A 22,008-nucleotide genomic window follows, 5' to 3' on the forward strand; every position below is an offset into this window, starting at 1 on the left:
GAAAAATTAGCTGGATTGCAGAGGATCCTGGTACCAAATACCCATTTTTGCAGTGCCAGCTTACAACAGAGTTTGGATATTTTGGTACATCAGGAGCTACTGTTTATTTAGTAGAATTTGGGGGGAACTGGAGTTAAAAATTGGCAAGCTTCAGAGGTGTTTTTTCCCCAGTGCTACTGTCCTGAGATGCATCAGGGGGCAGATTTATCTACAGGAGGAGGAACAGCTACTAGTGTTTTCACTTAGATTGTACAGCTTGGGGCTGGGGGCAAGATACATGTGCCAGAGCTGGGATTTTGTGGCACTAACGTGCCAGGATGCATGGAGGTCCGGCATCTTTTGGTGCAGTGAGAGCAACTCCACGGACTCTCTGACCTTGCCGTGAAAGTTGGGGCAGCAGCAGGGCCAAGGATCAGCGGGGTGCAGGTGCCGGATTCCGGTTTCCGTGGCAGCAGGGCTCGGAATTCAGGGGGCAGTCGGGGTGGAATTCGGGGGCCCGAACTCAGCGGGCGGCCGCGGCTCCGGCCTGCGCCCTTCTCCCGGGGCTGCGGCGGGAGGGAGGGAGGGAAGTAGCGGGGGGAGGAGCGAGGCAGAGGGCGGCGCGCGGCGCGTAGCCGGGCTGGAGCAGTGCGCCGGCGGCAGCGGAGCGCCCTGCGCCCTCGCTCGTCCCCTGACACCGCCAGAGCCCGGGGCTCGTCTCCTGTCCTCGCCGCTCCCCGCCATGGCCGGCCACTCGCTGCTAACCGTTCCCAGGTAGGAGCCGGGCTGCCCCCGCCCCCGAGCCCAAGGCGTCCCTGGGAGCGAGCCGGCTCCCGGGGCAGCGGAGACCGCGGGCGAGGAGCGAGCCGGGGGCGGAGGGGGAGCCCGGGCAGGCGGCTTGGGGCGCAGAGAGCCCCGGGGCAGGCTCCCCTCCTGCCCGCGGCGGAGCAGCCTGCGGTGAGGACACTGCGCAGCGAAGCGCTCGGGGAGCGGCGCTGTAAACGGGCTGCCGGGGCAAGGGCACGGGGGGCAGGCTAGCGAGGCAGTGAACGAGGTGCTCAGGGGGCTGGTAGGTGCCCCGTTATGTACTGCCCAACGCTCAGCCCCCTTGGCTTGTGGCGCTTCCTTACCTCCAGCGCGAAGGGGGCTCTGCGTGTAATTGCTCATAGGAACCTGTAGCCACCCTCCCGCCGGTGACTGGCAGGTGCTCAGCGCCTTTCAAAAAACTTTTGCTGTGAAGGGTCCCAGTAACCTTAATCATTATTAATAGCAAAGCCGTGAAGGAGCTCTGCTTCTGATTAAAATCTCTCACCTCTTTGCCAGTGCAGCACTACCTCTGTAAAAATAGCGATACAGACAGTGAACGTTATTAACTGTAAGGCAAGGATAAGGTATTAGGATGGCTTTCTAGCAGAGAAAAATCTCACCGGGTGTTACAGAAAGTGGGAGTTCCGAGGAACGTATAGTGGGACATTAGAAAATTACATTTCACCCTAAATATTCAGCGAGATGTAAGATTGTTTAAGTAGCAGTTGTTTGCTTTTAGTATACGCTTTCCAGCAATTTTTCTCTCCCTTAGAGCATGATTTTCAGCTCCTTGGAGCATAGTGTTGATTTCACTTTGGCACAAGATCATTTCTATAGTTTATGCTATTGCTAAGTGCTATAAAAATGAAATAGCAGCAGATTCTAGCAGGGCTTTCATGCTGGTTATTTAAGAAAACAGTTTGAGGTAAAAACAGTAAAAAGGTGTAGCATATAGTACTGAATATTAACAACAGATGAATTCACTAAGTGTAACTATATAAAACAGCAAGAGTTACATGGGGGGGATTTGTTTTTTAAACTAGTAATATTCTCAGGTGTGCAGCTTTCTGTATTTATTTTTCTAGTACACGTCAGTCAGAAAGGATACTTCTACCATGCCTTTTTTGAACAAATCATTTTGTAAAACTGTTGAAGTAAAACAATGGTGCCTAGGGTTTTAAAGAGAAACCAGATGATGCATAATTTAGGAAGAGCAAAATATGGGTAGAAATCACTGTATGCAAAAAATATTATTGTATTTTAACACTGTACTTAGTATCTGACAAGGTACTTTTAAATTTCTGGTTATCTGAATACATTTGTGTATATACACAAATGAAATCTAGAGATCAGAAAGATAAAGGGGCTTTTTAAAAAGCTGTCCATTTATTGGTTTTGGATTAAGTTAAATGCTTTATTTCTAATGTTTTTTGGGGCTTAAACACTGAACAGAAAAAAACAAACAAGACAATCAGAATAAGGTTAGGGGTTTCTCAGGAAAATGATAAAAAATGAGATGCTATTCTAGAGGCTCTTACACATACTGTCGAGTGAGAAGTGGGGTGTGTGTGTGTGTCAGCCACGCTCATTTTTTAGTAATAGAACAAAATGCAAGTACAACACTTCTTGGCTGTCTCAGTTCTATGTAGATAAGGCATTTTTGAACAGCTGATAAAAAGGAAATTCTCATTTACAGTGAGAAAATTGATGCACAAAAGGAAAAAAACTAAGGGTTGTTACAACAGGCATCTCAGAGTAATCTTCAAACTGCAGTTTACTTTTGCTTCTTTACTACAACATACACCATTTAAACAAAGTATTTGTAAGGTACATACTACTAGAGATAAAGTCCTCATGTTTTAGCAATGGATACAGTGGGGTGTGTTTTTTTTTGCCTCTAGTAAGGAGCTCTAAGGAGAACTAGAATTAATGCTGATGTTGAGTGCCTACAGTTAAAAGAGGGGAAATACATGGTGATAACTCAGCACCTTCCACATGTCAGTTATCTTAGCTGCCAGTGACTTTAATAGAAACTCTTTGCTGCTATTCACCAAGTGGTCTGTGACACCTTATAGACTAACAGACATTTTGGAGCATGAGCTTTCATGGGTGAATACCCACTTTGTCAGATGCATGAGAATAGTAGTTGCAAGATGATGGCTTTTGCCTTTATTTTAGTAGGGAAGCCTGAAGAAAACTTGCTTATGTGTTTCTTATAATAAACCCCAAAAGAAGAGTGCTGCTTTGCTTGGCAACATAGGATTTCCTGGCAAATTATTCAGTCTCCCCTCCCCCAACCTTATGAGTAACATCCCAGCTGCATTTTTTTTAAGCCTGACTTGGCCCTGAAGATAGTCCTTCCTCTCCTCCATGAGGATGCAGTTGCATGATCAGATCCTAAAATACACAAGTGTTTAAAAAAAACACTGTGTAAACATCTCAGTCAATGTTTGAGAAAACTTTATAGTCTACCCTCCTAACCAAAATCTGTCTTAAATTGCAAGGGATTCATTCTAATGGCCAGAAGGGACAGTTAGATCAGCTACTCTGACCTCTTGAGTATCAGAGGCCATTAAATCTCACCAATTACCCCTGTATTGAGTCTGTTAATTTGTTTAACTAAAGCAGGTCTTCCAGAAAGGAATCCAGTCTTGAGCTGAAGACTAAGATGTAGAATCTACCACTTACTTCCCTTGGTAGGTTGTTCTAAAGGTTAGTCACCTTCACTATTTAAAAACAAAACAAAAAACACACAACCTTGTGCTTAATTTCCAATTTGAATTTGCCTGGCTTCAGGCATAACAACCAGTGGTTGGAAGCTTTCTCATCTAGATTAAGGAGCCCTTTAGTACCCAATATATTCTGCCCATGAAGGTATTCATATACACCATAAACAAGTCACCTCTTGACATCTTGTTGATGAAGCAGATTGAGCTTTAAGACTCTTGCTCTAGAGATGTTTTCCTCTAGCCCTGAAATCAGTTGTGGCTCTTTTCTACACCCTCTCCAGTTTTTCCAAACAACCTTTTTAAAATTGACACTGGACTTGTATGCAGCATTGCAATATCAATATCACCAGTCCCATATGCAGAGTGGATTTTCACCACTCTGCTTCAGTTCACTACTGCCTTGTTTATATGTACAAGGATTGCATTATTAGACCTTTTAGCTACAGCATCAGAGAGCTCATGTTCATTTACTTGTCTACTATCACTGCTTTCCAGGATGTAGTTCCCCATTCTGTAGGCATTGCAAGCACCCCTTGTTCCTAGATGTATGACCTTGCATTTGGTTGCATTAAAACTCATTGTTTGAATGGGCCCCATCTTACCAAGTGATCCAAATTGCTTTGTATGGCTGCCTTGTCATTATTTTGCCAAGCTTGTGTCATCCACAAATTTTATATTTACTATCAAGTATGGTAATTGATATAAGTGATGATTAGTATTGGCTTTAGTACTGATCCTTTGGAGCCCTACTAGGAACACCCCCATTCGAAGAGGATTCCACATTAATAACTACTTGAAAAGTCAGTCACTTAAGCCATTTAATGTGCGCTTTGATACTGTATAGTTCCAAAGTTTTTAACTTGTTTAGTACTAAGTCAAAGACCTTACAAAAGTTTAACTATATTACATCAGTGCAGTTAACCAAAAAGTCAAAATCATAATCATAAAATGTTGACAAACAGAGAATGAGAGGATATGAGATTTAAATTATACTCCTAACAGCTATTCCATTGTTTTACCCAATGTTGAGATAAAGCTAATAACTCTGGTTATCTGGGTCATCTCACCTGACCTATATGAATACTGGCACAAACAGTCTTTTAGAATTTCCCCAGTATTCCAAGATTTAATAAAAATGAACATCAGTATGCCAGCGATCTCCTACACCAGCTGTTTGAGCTCTTGGATGTGCATTATCCAGGGCTGCTGATTTAAAAACTATCTACTAGGGATAAGTATTAACACCATCCTTGGTTATTACTGGACTGGAAGGTACTTCATCATCCTAATGTGATGCAAGTCTTTCATCTTGTTTCTTTCCAAATACAAAACAGAAATATGTTGAACACTGTCTTTTCTGCATCATTACTAGTTTTACCATCTCCATCTACTAATGGGCCTATACAGTGATAGAATATTTTGTTCTGAACATACTGAAATTCCTTATTGTCCTTAGCCCTGCATCTTCCCCCCCACCCCATGTCTTTAGATTCTCTTATCAATTTAAATTGCTTGTCATTGGTTTCATTCCCTCCTACCCCACCCCATTTGTTATATGTTGCTTCCTTCCCCCACTTGCTGCCTTCATTTCACCACTGAACCTGGATAGGCTTTTAGCCACATTTGTCTTCTTGCTTGATTGTGGAATTGTGCCTTTTTGGCCATCTAAAATTCTTCTTAAAGAGCTCCTAATTTTCATCCCCATGTCTCTATCTAATGACTGAAAAATAATAAAGATTAATCCTTTCAAGTGTTTGATAAAGTTTAAGAAATGGGGTTTTAAAATGGAGTTAAGAAATGTACTTTAAAAAAAAGCCACCACCACACATTGTGGTAAAGTCATTTAGAACCAGCTGCTGTAGTCCATAAGCAGGCAAATTCCCAGCTGGTGAAATTCACTACTGTGCAGAGAGACAGCACAAGACCTGTGGACTCTTAAGCTGACCCACAAGTCTTCAAAATAGGGGTTAAGTAGAGCTTAGGTGTGCCTAAGCCCACTCATGAATTTACACTGGCTAGGAGGAGACTATTCCAACAGTTTTTGTTTAGAGTTATTTTCTACTAGTTTTTTTTCTAAACTTGCAGGACAGTGGAGATAATTGAACTGAGCACACTTTGTACTGCAAGTAAAGCTTCTTAATCAGAAGGACAGAGGATTTATACTGTGTGTACCTGAATGACTGCATATCCAGGGAGAACAGAAGCACTTAGGTTATAATATGTATCTATGTCACAAGGGTGTTGTGGGGATTAGTTCGCCTGTGGGCTCAATCCTTTAGCTGCTTCATCAGTGAAATTTTCCATGCAGGGAGTCAGCACAGGGCCTGTGTGCGCCACTTAAGTCTGGAAAATGCAAGTGTAACTGTGCTGGCCCTCAACAGAAGCATGACTTTCACCCCATTCATGTTCCTCCCATTGAAGTCAAAGGGGCTGAAGCACTGAGCAGGCCTAGAATGTGCCTATGCTTTGAAGATGCACTTTTTGAACATTTAAAGTCATAATTATGACTTTAAAATGTTGTAAGCCAGCTGCTTTACTTTTACACTGCTGGTGAAACAATCTTCATAGGTTGTGTATAGAGTAGTTGTACAGAAGATCAGAGGAAAATTTTCTAGTAGAAAAGAAATAGTTCTGCAGTGTATTCAGGATAGGTCTGAATCTCTTTCAATTTCACATGGTCTATACTATTTCAATTCCTAGTGGAAAGGCATCAGATTACTGGGGAAATATTTTAACATGCCTAGAAGTCAGCTTGTACATACACCCACACAGTTTTATGCTACTATTGTCTTGTAGGTGTGCCAGCCTCTTAGTGCTGATTTAAGAAAGTTTGTTGTACTATCGATGTTTACCTCTTCAGAATAAATTGTTCTAATGTTTATTAAAGGAAAAGACTGCTCTGCTAGTAACATATGGATAGAAAGCTTGCAGTCTTTGCAAAGAACTCTGAAATGTAACACAGCCATCCCCCAGCCCATAAAAAGTTGTAGTTCCTGATAATCTAAGAAACAATGCAAGTGTTACAGAGTTAGATTAAAAGGTCACATCTTTACTTCACATTATATACTCTGGTAATTATGAGCTTTTGCACACACACACCATAAATCAAGTGAAATTCAATGCAATGTTCATTTGTTTTCAAAATGAAGTACACCTCTACCCTAATATAATGCAACCTGATATAAACACAAATTCAGATGTGGTAAAGCAGCGCTCGGGCTGCGTACTCAGGCAGATCAAAGCAAGTTCAATATAAGTCTGTTTCACCTATAATGCAGTAAGATTCTTTGGCTCCCGAGGACAGCGTTATATCAGGGTAGAGGTGTACAATGTTTGAACTATGCCAGCAGTTTGAGTGGAGTTTCAATCTACTTGATGTAAAATTGATTAGCATTTTAAGAGACGTACTGCTATGGTAGCAGAGATTAATCAAGCCATCCAGTGTGTGTTACATGTTAAACAATACTAAGACATGGGTTTGCATTCTGTCAGTTTGTTTTGGTTTAAAGTAATGGAGATGGATTTTAAGTAAAGTCATATTATGTAGTCTAAAGATATTTATATTTGTAAACTGAATAAAATGGCTGGTTTTTGCTCTTAGAAGACATGACTTATTAGCATCTTAGGATGGGGTGCTTAAAATACAGTATTTTTTTAACATAGGGACTAATTATAATCTACATGAGTTTGACTATTTAAAAGAAACTTTAGAAAAAAAAATTACAAAGAGGCCAGATTCCAATACTCTCTCTCACTGAGTAGCAGGTTAGTCCACAGGTAGAGTCCCACTGAAGTTGGGGGTCAGGGAGTGAGGGTTATTCATGGAGTAAGGTAATACTGATTGTGAATAAGGATATTGGGATCTGGCCCAAGGAGGACCTTCCTAACTGAGGCATTTCTCCCTCACCCCCCACCCCATTTCATCTGGTTAAAAGTTAAAAAAAAAAATTCTGTTAATCATCAAGGTCACATCTACATAGTATTTCTGAGCCTGCTGGAGTGAGCCTCCCAGGCCAGTGTATAGACTTAGAGCATGAGCCCCAGCTAGCCAAACAAGAGCAGTTTACACAACTTTGAAGTTGTGACTTAGGCTGGAGCTTGGGCTCTGAACCACCAGTCTCTCCCCTGCAGGCTTCACAGAATTATGCAACTTCAAAGCATAGGCTACATAGGTAATGTTAGAGTACTACTAGCACCAGTTCCACTAACCCAAGTCAGTCAACCCAGGCTGGGATGCCTGTTCCCATGGGCTCCAAAATACTGCCTAGAAACTCTAAAAGGTTGTTAAGATGTCTCAGGTTGATGCTCACTAGTTGGTATATTAACAGGACATTTCACAGGTAGGCAGTGAATCCAGTGATGAGCTGCCAAAATCTTAACAACGGGTTCCCTATAAAAAGTTCTGATTTAAGGGATGTGCGACAGCATGTATTTTTTGTACCAATAGGATTACCATACATCCATATTTTCCCAGGAGGTGATTAAGAACTGAAAAGCCTGACATGTCCAGGAAAATACATATGTATTTTAACCCTACCTAAAGTTCTTTTTTAAAAAGATGGGGCTGAACTAGAAATGAGCTCTGTTTCACATGTGTGGGTGGTGATCAGGGACAGTCTCAATTTTTGGGTCTTTTTCTTATATAGGCTCCTATTACCCCTCACCCCTGTCCCGATTTTTCACACTTGCTGTCTGGTCACTCTAGGATGTGCACATGTGTGGGTCCCAGCTGCTCCCTGCCCCCTCCCCCCCCTCATTGAAGCAGGTGTGCAGGGTTACTGCCCTGGGAACTGCAGGGCACCAGTGGATGTGGGGCTGGCTGCAGATAGGGGCGTGGGGCAGGGCTAGCTGGAGGCAGGGAGTGACACGGGCTGGCTGTGGACAGGTGATGCAGATGGGCGGGCTGCGGCTGGCTGGGGGCAGGGAAGGCGGGGGAGGGGCGCAGATACTCACATGGGGGGAGCGGCTGGGAGCAGCAGGACGCTGCCAGGGACTCACCAGGCAGCAGCAGGAGTCCCAGGGCCAGAGGTCCAAAGAGAAGGAGCAGCAACAGGGCCAGGAGGCAGCTCACATGGCTCTCGCAGCGCAGCGCCCCCCGGCGGCCGGGAGGAGGAATTACAGTCGTCACCGGCAGAGCCCATCAAAGCTTCCCTCGCAGGGAAGCTAGTTAACAAGCGGTTCTAAAACCGCTTCTAAATTTAACAACGGGTTCGCGCGAACCGGTGCGAACCGGCTCCAGCTCACCCCTGAGTGAATCATAGTCACGAGTTCTTGTTATGACTTGGCAATGCAAGAGTGCAATGGGACTACTTGTGCAAGTACCACAGAAGTAAGGAAGAATTGGGCTCTAGGTTCTGATCCCTGCAATTCTCATGCAGCCAAAATTCCCACCTGATTTCCCCATAACCTCTTACTACCTAAGAATTCTAGTTGACATTCATCTCTCTATATGTATATAATATTCTACTTCCTTATGGGCTGGTCTACACTGGGCTGTATGGGGGGTGGGGGTCAATGTAAGATACACAATCTCAACTTACTTCCCTTCCTCAGGGCAGGATTGATGGCCGTGGCTCCCCCATCGACTCCACTTCTGCCTCTCACCCTGGAGGAGTTCTGGAGTCAATGGAGAGCTTAGTGGTGATCAATTTATCCTGTCTAGATGAGATGCAATAAATCAATCCCCACCCGCCAGATCAGTGGGTAGCATGGACGCGTTAGAGTAGAATAGCGTTCTTGTAACTCACTGAGTAGCTGAGTCATTCCTTTAAGGTATGAGAGCAGATCCTTTGCCCAGCAATCAGCCGGAATTGCCAGGCTCAGGTATGCAGGGAGACAAAAAGGGGCAAATATCCACCAACCAAGCACAAAGCACAGTTTCACGGCTGCTCCATGAAACATACTGCAGCCTAGTGGCTGGAATAACTACAGTTATCAGAACAAGCTTGTGCTCTGGCATTAGGAGAGAAAGCAAGGATCTTTAGCTCCCTTTCACCTTGTATTGTCCCAATTCATGCTGTGCACACTGCCCAGAAAGTTCACTTTCAGCTGAGTTCCAGGAAGTAGAGCTCCATGCGCACTTGTTTCTGTGACATAAAGAAGGAAGTTGTTTCTACTACTGCTGGGCCTTTAAAGATTATGGGGAAAATTCAGCATCCTCAATAATAAATTCAAGATCTCGGTGATCTACATAATGTTGGGTTTAGTGACCTGTATGGTTAGGAACAATGAATTTTAGTGTTTTAGGAGTGAAATGGAGGATTGCTTTTACCAATGGTTTGTTGGCTCAGTTCCCTACTGCCTCCTGCCCTCTAGTGTCTTGTAGAGCTGTGCAAAATTAGTGTAAATCACCATCAAATCAGGCTGCTGGTGTTTTCATACCAACTTTGCTCTGGTATGAAACAAACAGCAAGGCTGTAGAGGATTAGTCCATGGAAGAAGGGGAACCCCAATACAAGCAAAGCATTAGAGAAGGAAAGCCAGTATTGCTCTGGATAAGTGTGGTCTGGTGTAAAGGAAGCAAAAATGATCACATGGCTAGTGACAGTATGCTACCAAAGGGATGAATAGTACTGAGCTGCCCTAAACAGGGTGAGTAAGAGTTTCAGGAGTGATTTTTAGAGTCTTGTTTGCTATAGAAAGTACAGTTTTTAATCAATGAATAGTTACTTCATATTGTCAACAATGGAAGTGATTGAATTTGTGTTTCTCCGGGATATCAGAAGGGAAATAGATCTTTATTCCTACAGAGGAACTAAAAGCACCAGCCTCATGTAAATTTTTAAAATAAGATTTTCTGTGAGCAAGTGATGATAGAATAGTCTTTAGCAAACTGATCGTTCCTATACAATTTAACTAATAGCTTAGTATAGTTTAGAAGTAGATCTGCGTGTGGTCATAGAAACTGTCTCCTTAGAGCAGGGGTCGGCAACCTTTCAGAAGTGGTGTGCTAAGTCTTCACTTATTCACTCTAATTTAAGGTTTTGCATGCCAGTAATACATAAAGAGACCTTCTTAAAATGTAAGTCTATAATATATAACTGAACTATTGTTTAAATGTTTAAGAAGCTTCATTTAAAATGCAGAGCCCCCCAGACTGGTGGCTAGGACCTGGGGCAGTGTGCGCACCACTGGAAAAAACCCCACCAGCTCGCATGCCGCCTTCAGCATGCATGCTGCCTTCAGCATGCATGCCATAGGTTGCCTATCCCTGCCCTAGAGCATGTGGAACTTCTGAATACAAATTAGATGCACACACTCAGTTTAGACCATTTTACTTGATCATTCACTTAGATCAGAAATCGTATCAGCTTATGTCAATTCATAATCACAAATACTATGAAAGGCATTTGTCCACTACTTGAGAGTCAGGTTGTCCTTCCTTAGGGCCAAATGTGCTGTTACATCTCCAGTGGGAATTGCACCCATGGAATTTGGCTTTCCTGGGAATCAAGATTAGTGGCTATTGCTAATTATGTGCAACACTGAAACAGTCTTACAGATAGTCTTCTATTCCCTACAGCCTTCGATTTGTAACCACATTAGATACAGTGTAATCAGTGTGCGTTGGATGATGTGATCAACTTTTAAGGTTGTACCTGATCAGAATAGGTGGTTTTATTTACCATTAGTAACTTGACTTCTCTTCCCCCCTCAAATGGCATCTGCTGTTAAGGATTTGGATCTCTCACTAGTTTTATATCTGAGAGATTCCATTTACTTCACTAAAGTTACTGCTGACATTATGCCACTGTAAGAGAAAGGGATCAAGCCTGGTGTATAGAAACTGGGATAAGTTACTGATAACATAATTGATGTGAAAATATTAGCGTATAGGATATTTTACCTTATACATGCCCTAAAGTTAATTCCAGTGTAATTGGATATAGTGACTGGAGTAGAATTAAAGTTGAACCTCTCTACAAATGTTACTGTCATTCTGTGACAAAGACGACTTCGCTATAAGCGTACCGCGTAAATCAGCTTTTAAAATTTGAAAGCTATGGAAATTGTGTGTTAAAACCATAAACAGTTCAGGCACTATTTCTGATATCTTAATAGGAGTCAAACTTATTTTCTGTCTTTTAATAAAGGGACCAAGATCCAGAACTGGGTATAGCAAAGAATAAATTTAGCAGATGGTTTGAAAACCACTGTTCTAGAAAGTGCTATGGGTCGTGACCCAGTACTGGGTAATGGAATGTAAAGCACTGTGTCACAGCAGCTCTGGTCAGCACTGCCAACCAGGCTGTAAAAAGTCCTGGCAGCAGTGCTGCGCAGTTAAGGCAGGCTAGTCCCTACCTGTTCTGACACTGCACCCTAGAAGCAGCCAGCAGCAGATCTGACTCCCAGGTGGGGGGGCTCCACATACTGCCTCTGCCAAGCACTTGCGCTGCACTCCCATTGGCTGGTTCCCAGCTGATGGGAGCTGGGGGGTGGTGCCTGCAGCTGAGAGACATGCAGAGCCACTTGTGTACTTCTGCATAGTAGCCAGACCTGTGTTGGCCACTTCCAGGGTGAAGCGTGGTCTGTGCTGCCGGGACAGGCAGGAAGTCTACCTTAGCGCACACCCCACCCACCCATGCTGCTGACTGGGAGCCACCTGAGATAAGCCTGCACCCCAATCCCCTGCCCCAGCCCCCTACCAAACCTGGAGCCCCTTTCTGCACCCTAAACTCCCCCATCCCTGGCCCCACCCCAAAGCCTGCCTCCCAGCCCAGATCCCTGACCTCCTCCTGCACCCCACCCCCCTGCCCCAGCCCAGAGCCCCCCAAACCATGAACCCCTCATTCCCAGCCCCACCCTGCAGCCCTGACCCCAACACTCTGCCCCAGCCCTGAGCCCTGAGCTCCTTTGGGTCATGGGCATCAACAGTTTTCTTCAACTGGGTCACCAGAAAAGAAGTTTGAAAACCACTGTTCTAGAACAGCCTTCTGTCCCTCTGATTAATTACATTGATGCTGTGAGTGCAGCAGATTGCACCAGAGAGAATTGATCAAAACAGGAACTGTGTCAACTTCAATTTTTAATGTTAATCAGGTACAGATTTGCTATGCAGGAGATCAGCATCAGGTCTTGTAACTAGATAGTAAGTTCAACCAATTGTTTTGTGCAGATTTAAGTGAATTGCAAAAACCAATCCATATAGTGACCTGATATAGGGAACTGAATGCTACTCAAGGTTATGAATGAAGTCTCGATAAGCTGGTGAGATGTTTTCACACTTAATTTTGCATTGATAGTACCGATTTCTGGAAAGGAGGGGAAAAACGCTTGCTTAAAATCCAGCAGAATTAAAGCCTGATAGAATTCTAAGCAACTGGTCATCTGAACTTGTTTTAGCAGAATGGGCAGTTGTAGCTAATTTCAGAGGGTGTGCACCAATCTATGTCAGAAGAAGCAGAGTGGAATCTTGCTGATAAGATCTTGGAACTCCAAGAATAAATAATTGTAAGGTATAAGCCTAGACCACACATTGCTGGGGGCGGGGGGGGGGGGGGGAGAGAAGGGGACATGGTTGGGCCAGATCCTGAAGTCCTTATGCATCCATAATACAATAGGAATTTTGCTGACTCCAGACTCATTGAAGTCAAGGCAGGAGGGATTTGGGATGTTCAGCAACTCCAGGAGCAGGCCCAGATGTGTCATTTACTATTAACAATCTTACAGCAGCAACTACAGGCTCCAGCTGAGATCAGAGAAGATTGTGCTAGGCACTGTGCAAAGAAGGAAGCACTCTGAAGAGCCTACAGTCTACAAAGGCAAGAGAAGGGGAATTAGCTAGATGCATTATGGTTAAGTTAACACCTCAGAATAGACAACTTCAAAAACAAAAAAGTGGATGCAATGTGCGCCATTTACCATACGCTCTGCCATGCCAAACACTGAACAAATCTTATGCCCCTAAATGTGTCTAAGATGTCTGGGATAATGGGGAAGGACAGGTCAACAAATTGTTACCAGGCATTGCTCCTTCATCTGCCTTTTCATAGCTCTAGTAGCAGTATTAGTAGAGTTTCATTTAGGATTTCTGTAAGCAATCTTTGCTCATCATTACATGATTTTCAGTTGTACATTTTCCATATTTGCTTTCCTCATTTTGTATCAATTCCATTGTGTGAGGTTTTAGTATATGAAGTGGAGGATTTAGGCCCTGATCCTGCAAACATTTATGCACGTGCTTAACTTTAAGTGTGTGGGTAGCCCCACTGATTTTAATTTAATTTTACTCACATGAATAGTTTAACATGTAGCTAAGTGTTTGCAGGATCAGGTCTTAGATTTATAATAAAGTCTGCATAGTCCATCCCTGGTACCATGATCCCCTATTTTTAACTCTCCCATCTCTCAGTGACAGCCCACTGTTAGACAGGAAAGCTTAAAACAAAGTCACTGCCAGGTAGCGATTGCTCAAGTACTTCTTGAATCTGGTCTCACTTCAGCCAGTTTTACACTGGTATAACCCCCATTTCCCCCCCCCCCAACAGCCGCTTCTGATTTATATCAGAATCAGGCCCTATGTATGTAAACATATCTTATTTGCTGATTCCTAAAATAAGGATAAGATTTCTAAAGATACAGCATGAAAATTGTTTCAGTGCAACTTGCAGTTAAGTAGGATGTCCTCCAGTATTTTTTAAATTAAAACATCATTAATGCTGAAAATAAAGGCATCCTGATTTTGACTAGAATTGCATTTGAAGAACTTTAATAGCCAATGCCCTATTGGTGGGACTGAGATGAATAGAATAATTGCATTTAGGTCCCAGTGACTATAGAAAGTTAAAATTACTGTAGCTCAGTTTGCTGTCTGTGTGACATCTAGCAGAAGCCTTGACATTTCTGCAGCTTTCATTCTGAAATGCAAATTCTCTACAAAACAAGAAGATGTGTACCCCAACAGAGTGATGGCATGTAAGATCTGAAAATAAAGCAGGTGCTTAGGGAACTTTGCTTTTTTAAGAGTGCAAAAAAAAAAACTAGCAATACATTTTACTCATTTACTTTATAGTTCATATCAGCCTCCAGACCAGATTGAGGTGAGGTAGTCAGAACCCTCAATTCCAAGTGAAGTTAATAAGAGTGGAGGTAGCTGCATAGCTTTCAAAGGCCTTTAGCTCTATACAGGTTCAGACCTAGATATTGTCCTGTTGCATTATGCATGGGTCCCACATCCATTAAAAAAAATCAAATCATGAGTTTGTTCAAGGTATTTATAGATTGAATGTTTGACTAACCATCTGTGCTCTGATTGAAGTACACACATCAAGACTTATCAAAACCAATTGAGTGTTAGAATAGTAATTTCAATGGCATCAAGTCTAAAGCTATCACTGTACAAGGACTTATTGACCCCTTTTACATGCAAAGTTAAATTTTAAAAGAAGGGTACAAAATTCAGCAGATACCAGCAGCATTAGAAAGAGTAGGAATAGTCTGTTTCTTAGGTTGTGGTTCAAAAAAAGATTGATGAAGTGAGGTAGGGCCTTACTTCCCTGGATGGAAGAACAGCTGTGACTATCTACCCCTAAACTATGTTCCTTCCATTGAACAGCCAGCTACAGGAACTTGAAAATTCCATGCATCTGTTTTTAACTATCCCAGGGATGCTAAAAGTATTTTACAAATGACAATTAATTCTTAAATACTGTTTATTGGGATTTTTTGCAAAGCTTAAAGTCTTTAAAAAGGCATTTAATTACCCCTCTTTGTATACTTCAATACATACGTCTTTTAGATAGTTAGCAATTTTGCCAGAGAGATGAAGCTTAAATGAAGCTCTGAGCACAAGATACCATAGTGTTTGGGTTCATTAAAAAAAGAAAATACATACATGGGGCCATTATAGATATTGAATGTAGCAGTAGCAATAGGATGGTAAAGGGTGAATGATTGCTCTTGATGATACATTTTGGCTTAATGTTAATGATGGCAACAGCTCATTTATTCTTCTCTCAGTAGCCTCCATGGGCTACTATTTTCTTCTTGTACATTACACTTTTATAATGAAACCCAGTAATTTAAGTATGAGTATTCTAAAGTTGTAAATAAGCCATTGGCACAAAGCCAGTGGTCTCTGTTGTGAGACTACATTGTGGAGCCACACCCTCCTACTGGAAGCAACAGGAAATATTGCTTCTCAGAGCTCCCAGGTGTGCACTGGGAATGCACCACCTGCTGCACCTCTTCAGGTGTGTAGCATACACATTTGCATGTCCATCCAATTCCTTTGGAGTGGAAAGTGTACCCCAAAACACTAGCACAGAACAGTCTCTGTCCTTAGGAGACTAAAAAGGACAAGACTAGGGGTCAGCCCATGGTCCAGGGGTATAAAGTGGCTTAAATCCTTCTCTTGTGTACCTGTGCAGGGTCTAGTCACACAAAGAAAATAAAATTAGAACTACTACTAAAGGATGCTGAAAAACTAAGACATTATGTATTCACAGGAGGCCTGAAAGGAACTTGGGTCTCTCTGGGTATGTCTATACTGCAATTAGAAGCCCATGGCTGGCTTGGGCCAGCTGATTTGGGCTAATGGGCTGTTTAATTGTGGTGTAGATGTTCAGGCTTGGCTGGAGCCCACCTCTAGGACCCTGTGAGGTAGTTTCCTTTATTTATTAAAGGCAATAACTAATTTTTGGGAGGGGCTAAAATCTCTAGTTGTCTACACCCAGGCACAGGAGATCTCTGAGGACCACTTAGATGCTGCAAATGCAGGTTGGCAATTTAGTAGCTGGCAGCCTTCCCTCTGAATAACTGCTGGCAAATAAAGTAAAAAAATAAAGGGAGTTGTGTTAGGGAGGATTGTGCTATTGGAAATACCACTTTTTACTTGAGACAGGAAACTGAGGTGATAAAAGTCATAGAAATGTAGGACTTCTAGAAGAGATCAGGTTTAGACCCTTATGCTGTGGCAGGACCAAGTAAACTTGGACCATCCCTAACAATTGTTTGTCCAACCCATTTTCTAAAAACCTCCAGTGATGCAAATTCCATGGCCTCCCTTGGAAACCTATTCCCAAGGGCAACAACCCTTATTGTTAGAAAGGTCTTCCTAGTATCTAGGCCATTACTTTTTATCCTATTTTTAGTAGACATAGAAAACAGTTGTCTTCTTTATAACAGCACTTAAGATATTTGAAGACTTAACAGGTCCACCCCTCAGTCTTCTGTCCTCAAGAAGAAACATGCCAAAAAACAAAAACACAAACCAAACAAAAAACCAAACAAAAACCACACACCACATTTTCTCTTAGGTCAAGGTAATGGAGTTCTCTAGTTACCCCGGGGCATCTCCTTGTGGCTGCATCTGGGCAATAATTCCACCCTGTCTGACACTCCCTTCTATCTCCTATTCATTCTGTGGCCCCCTCTCACATACCTAGAGTTGCAATTCTTCCTCTTTGCTAGGATGCTCCTTCTTTGTACTTGGCCTTCTAGTCAAGTCACTATAGTTTTCCCCTTCTAGGGTATAAGTCACTGGATTAGTTTAACAGATATTCTGACAGTCCCCCCCATTGAAAACTATGCTCCTCTACTATGTCAGTGGCTAGTAGAGGAACTATTCCTTCTGAGCCAGGATCCCAGGTTTTCTACTCACCCTCTAGATCTTCTCCATGGGTCTCTAGAGAGCAACTGAAGGTTTCTATGCTACAAGCCCCTTTGTCTCTCACTTCCTGGCTTTATACAAGCTCCCACCTACTCCAGCCCAGATGAGCTCCATCTTCAATTAGAGTTGTCAGTGAAGCCTAAATCTACCCCCAGGTGCAGCCTGCCAGGTTAATTAGCCCCTTCTGAGCCACCTTAACCCTTTCAGGGGTGATGTGGGGTGAACACCCCTCACAGTCAGGTTTTCTAAACCTTTTGTCATTTTTGTTGCTTTCCTCTAGACTCTCTCCAATTTGTCAACATCTCTCCTAAAGTGTGGCAGCCAGAATTGGACACAGTACTCCAGCTGAAGCCTTACCATTGCCAAGTAGAGCAGGACAATTACCTCCCATGTATTACATATGACACACTTGTTAATACACCTGAGAATGATATTAGTCTTTTTCAGAGCTTCATCACATTGTTGACTCATATTCAATTTATGATCCACTATAACCTCCAGATCATTTTCAGCAGTACTAGCCCCAGCCAATTACTCCTCATTTTGTGGTTGCGCATTTGTTTTTCCCCTTCCTTAGTGAAATACTTTGCACTTGTCTTTATTGAAGTCATCTTGTTGAATTCAGACCAATTCTCCAATTGGTTAAGATCATTTTGAAGTCTAAGCCTGTCCTTCAAAGCACTTGCAACTCCTCTCAGCTTGGTGTCATATGCAAATTTTATAAGCAAACCATTTACTCCATCCAAATGATTAATGAAAATATTGACTAGTACCTGACCTGGGATTGACCCCAGGGGACCCCACTAGATACACCCTCCCAGGTTGACAGCAAGCCACTGATGACTCTTTGAGTACAGTCTTTCAACCAGTTGTTCACCCACTTTATAGTAATTTTATCTAGATCACATTTCCCTAGCTTGCTTATGAGAATATGGTACTATATCAAAAGCCTTACTAAAATCAAGATATATTACATCTACTCCTTCCCCCAGTTCCCATCTAGTAGGCCAGTAACCCTATCAAAAAGGAAAGTAGGTTGGTTTGGCATGATTTGTTCTTGACAAATCCATGGGGGCTATTCCTTATCATTCTGTTATTCTCCAGGTGCATAAAAATAGATTGTTCAATAATTTGTTCAGTATCTTTTCAGGTATCAAAGTTAGACTGGTTGGTCTAGAATACCCTAGGACCTTTTTGTTCCTCTTTTTAAAGGCAATTACTATGTTTGCCCTTCTCCATTCCTCTGGAACATCACTTGTCCTCCATGAGGTTCTCAAAGACAATTGCTAATGGTTCTTAGATTGCTTCAGCTACTTCCTTAAGTGCCATAGGGTGAATTTCATTAGGCCCTAGTGACTTGCATATATCTCACTTCTCTAAATATTCTTTAACCAGTTTTTCCCCCTACTTTGGCTTTTTTTTCTTCCCCCTTGTTGTTCATGTTTATTGTGTTGAGTATTTGGTCACCATTAACCCTTTTAGTGAAGACTGAAGCAAAATATGCAATAAACACCTCAGCTTTCAGAAATCACTTATTAGATTTTTATATTTTTGACCTACACTGTCCTTATTTTTGACCTACACTGTCCTTCTTTCTCTTGGTCCTTATATATTTAAAGAACCTCTTCTTCTTGCCTTTTATATCCCTTCCTAGAAGTATCTCATTTTGTGTCTTAGCCTTTCTGAGTCGATTCCTACATGCTTTTTTTGAACTCCTCCCTAGCAAGTTGTCCATGCTTCCACTTTTTGTAGGATTTGGGTCATTGAAGAGCTCTGTATGGAGTCATATTGGCCTCTTACTATTCTTCCAAGCTTTCCGGAATAGTTTGCAGTTGCCTTTAGTGTAATCTTCTTGACTACATTTTCTCTTAGATTTGCTTCCCATGGGACCTTAAACTCAGAGACCTGGTAGGCAAAGTCTGCATAGCTGAAGCCCCTGGTCTTTATTCTGCTGCTCTCACTCTTTCTTTCTCTTAGAATCTTAAAATCTATCATAGCAGCAAAGAGTCCTGTGGCACCTTATAGACTAACAGACGTATTGGAGCATGAGCTTTCGTGGGTGAATACCCACTTTGTCGGATGCATGTCATGATTGCTTTCACCCAAATTGCCTTCCACCTTCAGATTCACTAACCATTCCTCCCTGTTTGCCAGACTCAGGTCTAAAATGGCAGTCCCCACATTACTTCCGCCACTTTCTGAAACAAAAAGTTGACCCAATAAATTCCAAAAACTTAATGGAGGTTTTGTGTTTTGCTGTATTACTTTTCCAACAGACATCTAGATAGTTAAAAAGTCCCCTATTAGTACTAGCTCTTGTGTGTTGGATATTTCTGTTATTTCTTCTGGAACTGCCTTATCTACCTCCTCTTCCTGATTTGATGGTCTATCGTAGGTATCAGGAAGGAAAAGAGGCATAAGGAAGCATAAAAAGCTAATGGGAGTCATTGGGGTTGAGGGCAGAGGATTGTATGTGCTGATCAGGAGGCAGGGCTATGGGGAAGTTTAGGTTAGGAGGAGAGGTGGGATGATGAGTAAAACAGTGGACAAAAGCTTCCAATGTTTTGATGAATTTTGAATTAAGAGTAGAAATCAGAAATGTAGGATTGGGAGGGACCTCAATATATCTAGTGCAGTCCCCTGCACCGAGGCAGAGCTAAATATTATCTTGACCACCTCTGACGGGTGTTTGTCTAACCTATTCTTCAAACCTCCAATGACAGATTCCACAGCCTCCCTAGGTAATTTGTTCCAGTACTTAACTATCCTTACAATTAGGAAGTTTTTCCTAATATCCAACTTAAATCTCTCTTGCTGAAATTTGAGCCAATTACTACTTCTCCTTAGCCACTGAGGACAGGACAACAGTTGATCACCCTCATCTTTATAACAACCTTTTACAGTCTTCAGGACTGTTATCCTGTCCTCCCTTAGTTTTCTCTTCTCCAGACTAAACAAACCCAATTTATTTTTTTTTCTTTTGTAGGTCATGTTTTCTAGACCTTTCATCATTTTTGTTGCTCTTTTCTGGACTTTCTCCAGTTTGTCCACATTTCCCCTGAAGTGTAGTGCCCAGAACTGGACACAATACTCCAATTGAGGTCTTATCAGTGTTTAGTAGAGTGGAAGAATTACTTTTTATGTCTTGCTTACAACACTCCTGCTAATACATCCCAGGATGATGTTCACTTTTTTGCAACAGTATCACATTGTTGACTCCTCTAGTTTGTGATCCACTATAACCCCCAGATCCTTTTCTACAGTACTCCTTCCTTTGCAGTTATTTCCTAGTTTGTATTTGTGAAATTGATTATTCCTTCCTAAGTAGTATTTTGCATCTGTCCATATTGAATTTAATCCTATTTCAGACCATTTCTCCAGTTTGTCAAGATTATTTTGAATTCTAATCCTGTCCTACAAAGTGTTTGCAAAACACTATCTAAACTTTGATAAGCATTTCTCAGAATTTTGAGGCTGCTAGCCCTCCAGTGTGGTACAGTTACTTGGTTTGGAATTCTAATTCAAGCTTCTTTTACTATCTATTTTTGCTAGTTTTCAGTTTCATCATCAACAGAACATTAGGAATGTTGTAGGCCATAGCTGGAATTTAATTGCACTAAAAAAATTCACTGCATTTATTCAGTTCACTTACTTTAACAAAGATTATCCTCTTTCATGGATCAGCATTTTTGTATGTTCAAAGTGTTGAGATTAAGGATCATAACGAAAAGATGAAAAGCAGTAGGCTTTCCTTGAACTAATCCTATTAAGAACTGTAATGGGCACTTAGTATTTATTGAACATGTTCCTTAAATAGGAACAATTACTGATCATCAGTGAGTTTTTGGAAGATCAAGATGTTAGAAAATTGAAGTTTGTTGATACTGTGTCACAAGATTAATTTTCTTTAGCAATAACTTGGGGAATTCTTTAAATTACCTCTTCTTGTGTGATGTGTAGCACCATCTGCCCGATCTGCAAGGAAGACAGTTATTTTTAGGAGCAGATGTGTTTTTTGATTAAGCCTTGAGTCATCAAGGTCACTCTTTTTGACATTCAGTACAGCAAAATAGAAGCAATAATTTCACATTTTGGCCCAGTATTTAAAAAAAGAACGTACTTTATTACAGCTAGCACTTTGATTCCTTGCAATTGCTTCCTGTGTTCTCATGGAGGTAGCTATAATTTCTGAGATGTTTATTTGCTTCTCAGTGGAAGCATTATGGTGTTTATAACAGTATTATTCATAGTAAATACGGCAAGGTTTTTGTGGCAGACAAGCTGCCCCTGACATACTCCTTATGTCTTCCAGAGAGAGAAGTAGCATATGACCTGCCTCTTCTCACCTCTAGTGTCTTTGGGTTAATCCCCTATCTTCATTTTTAAAGGTAACTTGCAAGAAAGCCAGTTTCACCAGCATCAAAATCAAAGGAAGGTTCTTTCAGTGGGAAAGTGGTTGACACATCCTTCTCCTCCCCCATATTCTTCTACAGCAGGACCCAAGATACCTATTGATTTTATTGTTGCACTGCAGCTTCAGTTCAGTAAGCAGTGAGCATACTTCATGTCAGCAGAATTCCTGGAAGAGGAATTCTAACACCAACAGTCTGGGGTGTGTTGTCGTAGACCAAAAGGGCTCTAAATCCAAGTGTGTAGCAGCAGCAGCTTACTCCAGGAGGCATCAAGATACAGGTGCTGCCTCAGTTTTGCTCAGGCTGTTTAGCAGACTTGCAGTTTGCTGGTAACATGATCACCCAGCCAAAGCAAGAGAGTTTCCTGTTGGAAGGAGGGGACAAAACACTGGTGCTAACTTGTGATTTTAATCACAAGTTTCATAATTGGCATTTTCCCCTCAAACTCCACACTCTGATTCTTGAAGTACCA

General features: G+C 42.0%; 2 protein-coding genes across 12 annotated transcripts in view; one reads left to right on the top strand and one right to left on the bottom strand.

Moving 5' to 3' along the window:
• LOC120372175 overlaps nucleotides 1–22,008 on the bottom strand; it is a 398,338-nt gene that overhangs the window by 363,369 nt on the left and 12,961 nt on the right. For 2 of the 8 annotated variants that reach the window (XR_005584765.1, XR_005584763.1), the window contains exon 1: nucleotides 17,116–17,167. The exons of 2 other annotated variants lie outside the window; for them this stretch is intronic. The gene's annotated coding sequence lies outside the window, so the exon portion shown is untranslated. Of the gene's footprint in view, nucleotides 1–375; nucleotides 509–16,896; nucleotides 16,980–17,115; nucleotides 17,193–22,008 lie in introns of those variants that run through there. 4 more of the 8 variants (XR_005584766.1, XR_005584762.1, XM_039489038.1 and 1 more) reach the window with 4 other exon arrangements.
• The window catches only part of LOC120372174 (SPHK1 interactor, AKAP domain containing), a 109,093-nt gene continuing 87,713 nt past the window's right edge, over nucleotides 629–22,008 (top strand). For all 4 annotated transcript variants that reach the window (XM_039489026.1, XM_039489027.1, XM_039489029.1 and 1 more), the window contains exon 1: nucleotides 629–753. In XM_039489026.1, the coding sequence (XP_039344960.1) occupies nucleotides 722–753 (32 nt within the window). In that variant the 5' untranslated portion in view covers nucleotides 629–721. The remainder of the gene's footprint in view (nucleotides 754–22,008) is intronic.

This window comes from Mauremys reevesii, linkage group 9, assembly GCF_016161935.1.
Source record: "Mauremys reevesii isolate NIE-2019 linkage group 9, ASM1616193v1, whole genome shotgun sequence".
In the NCBI taxonomy this organism is placed as follows: domain Eukaryota; kingdom Metazoa; phylum Chordata; order Testudines; family Geoemydidae; genus Mauremys; species Mauremys reevesii.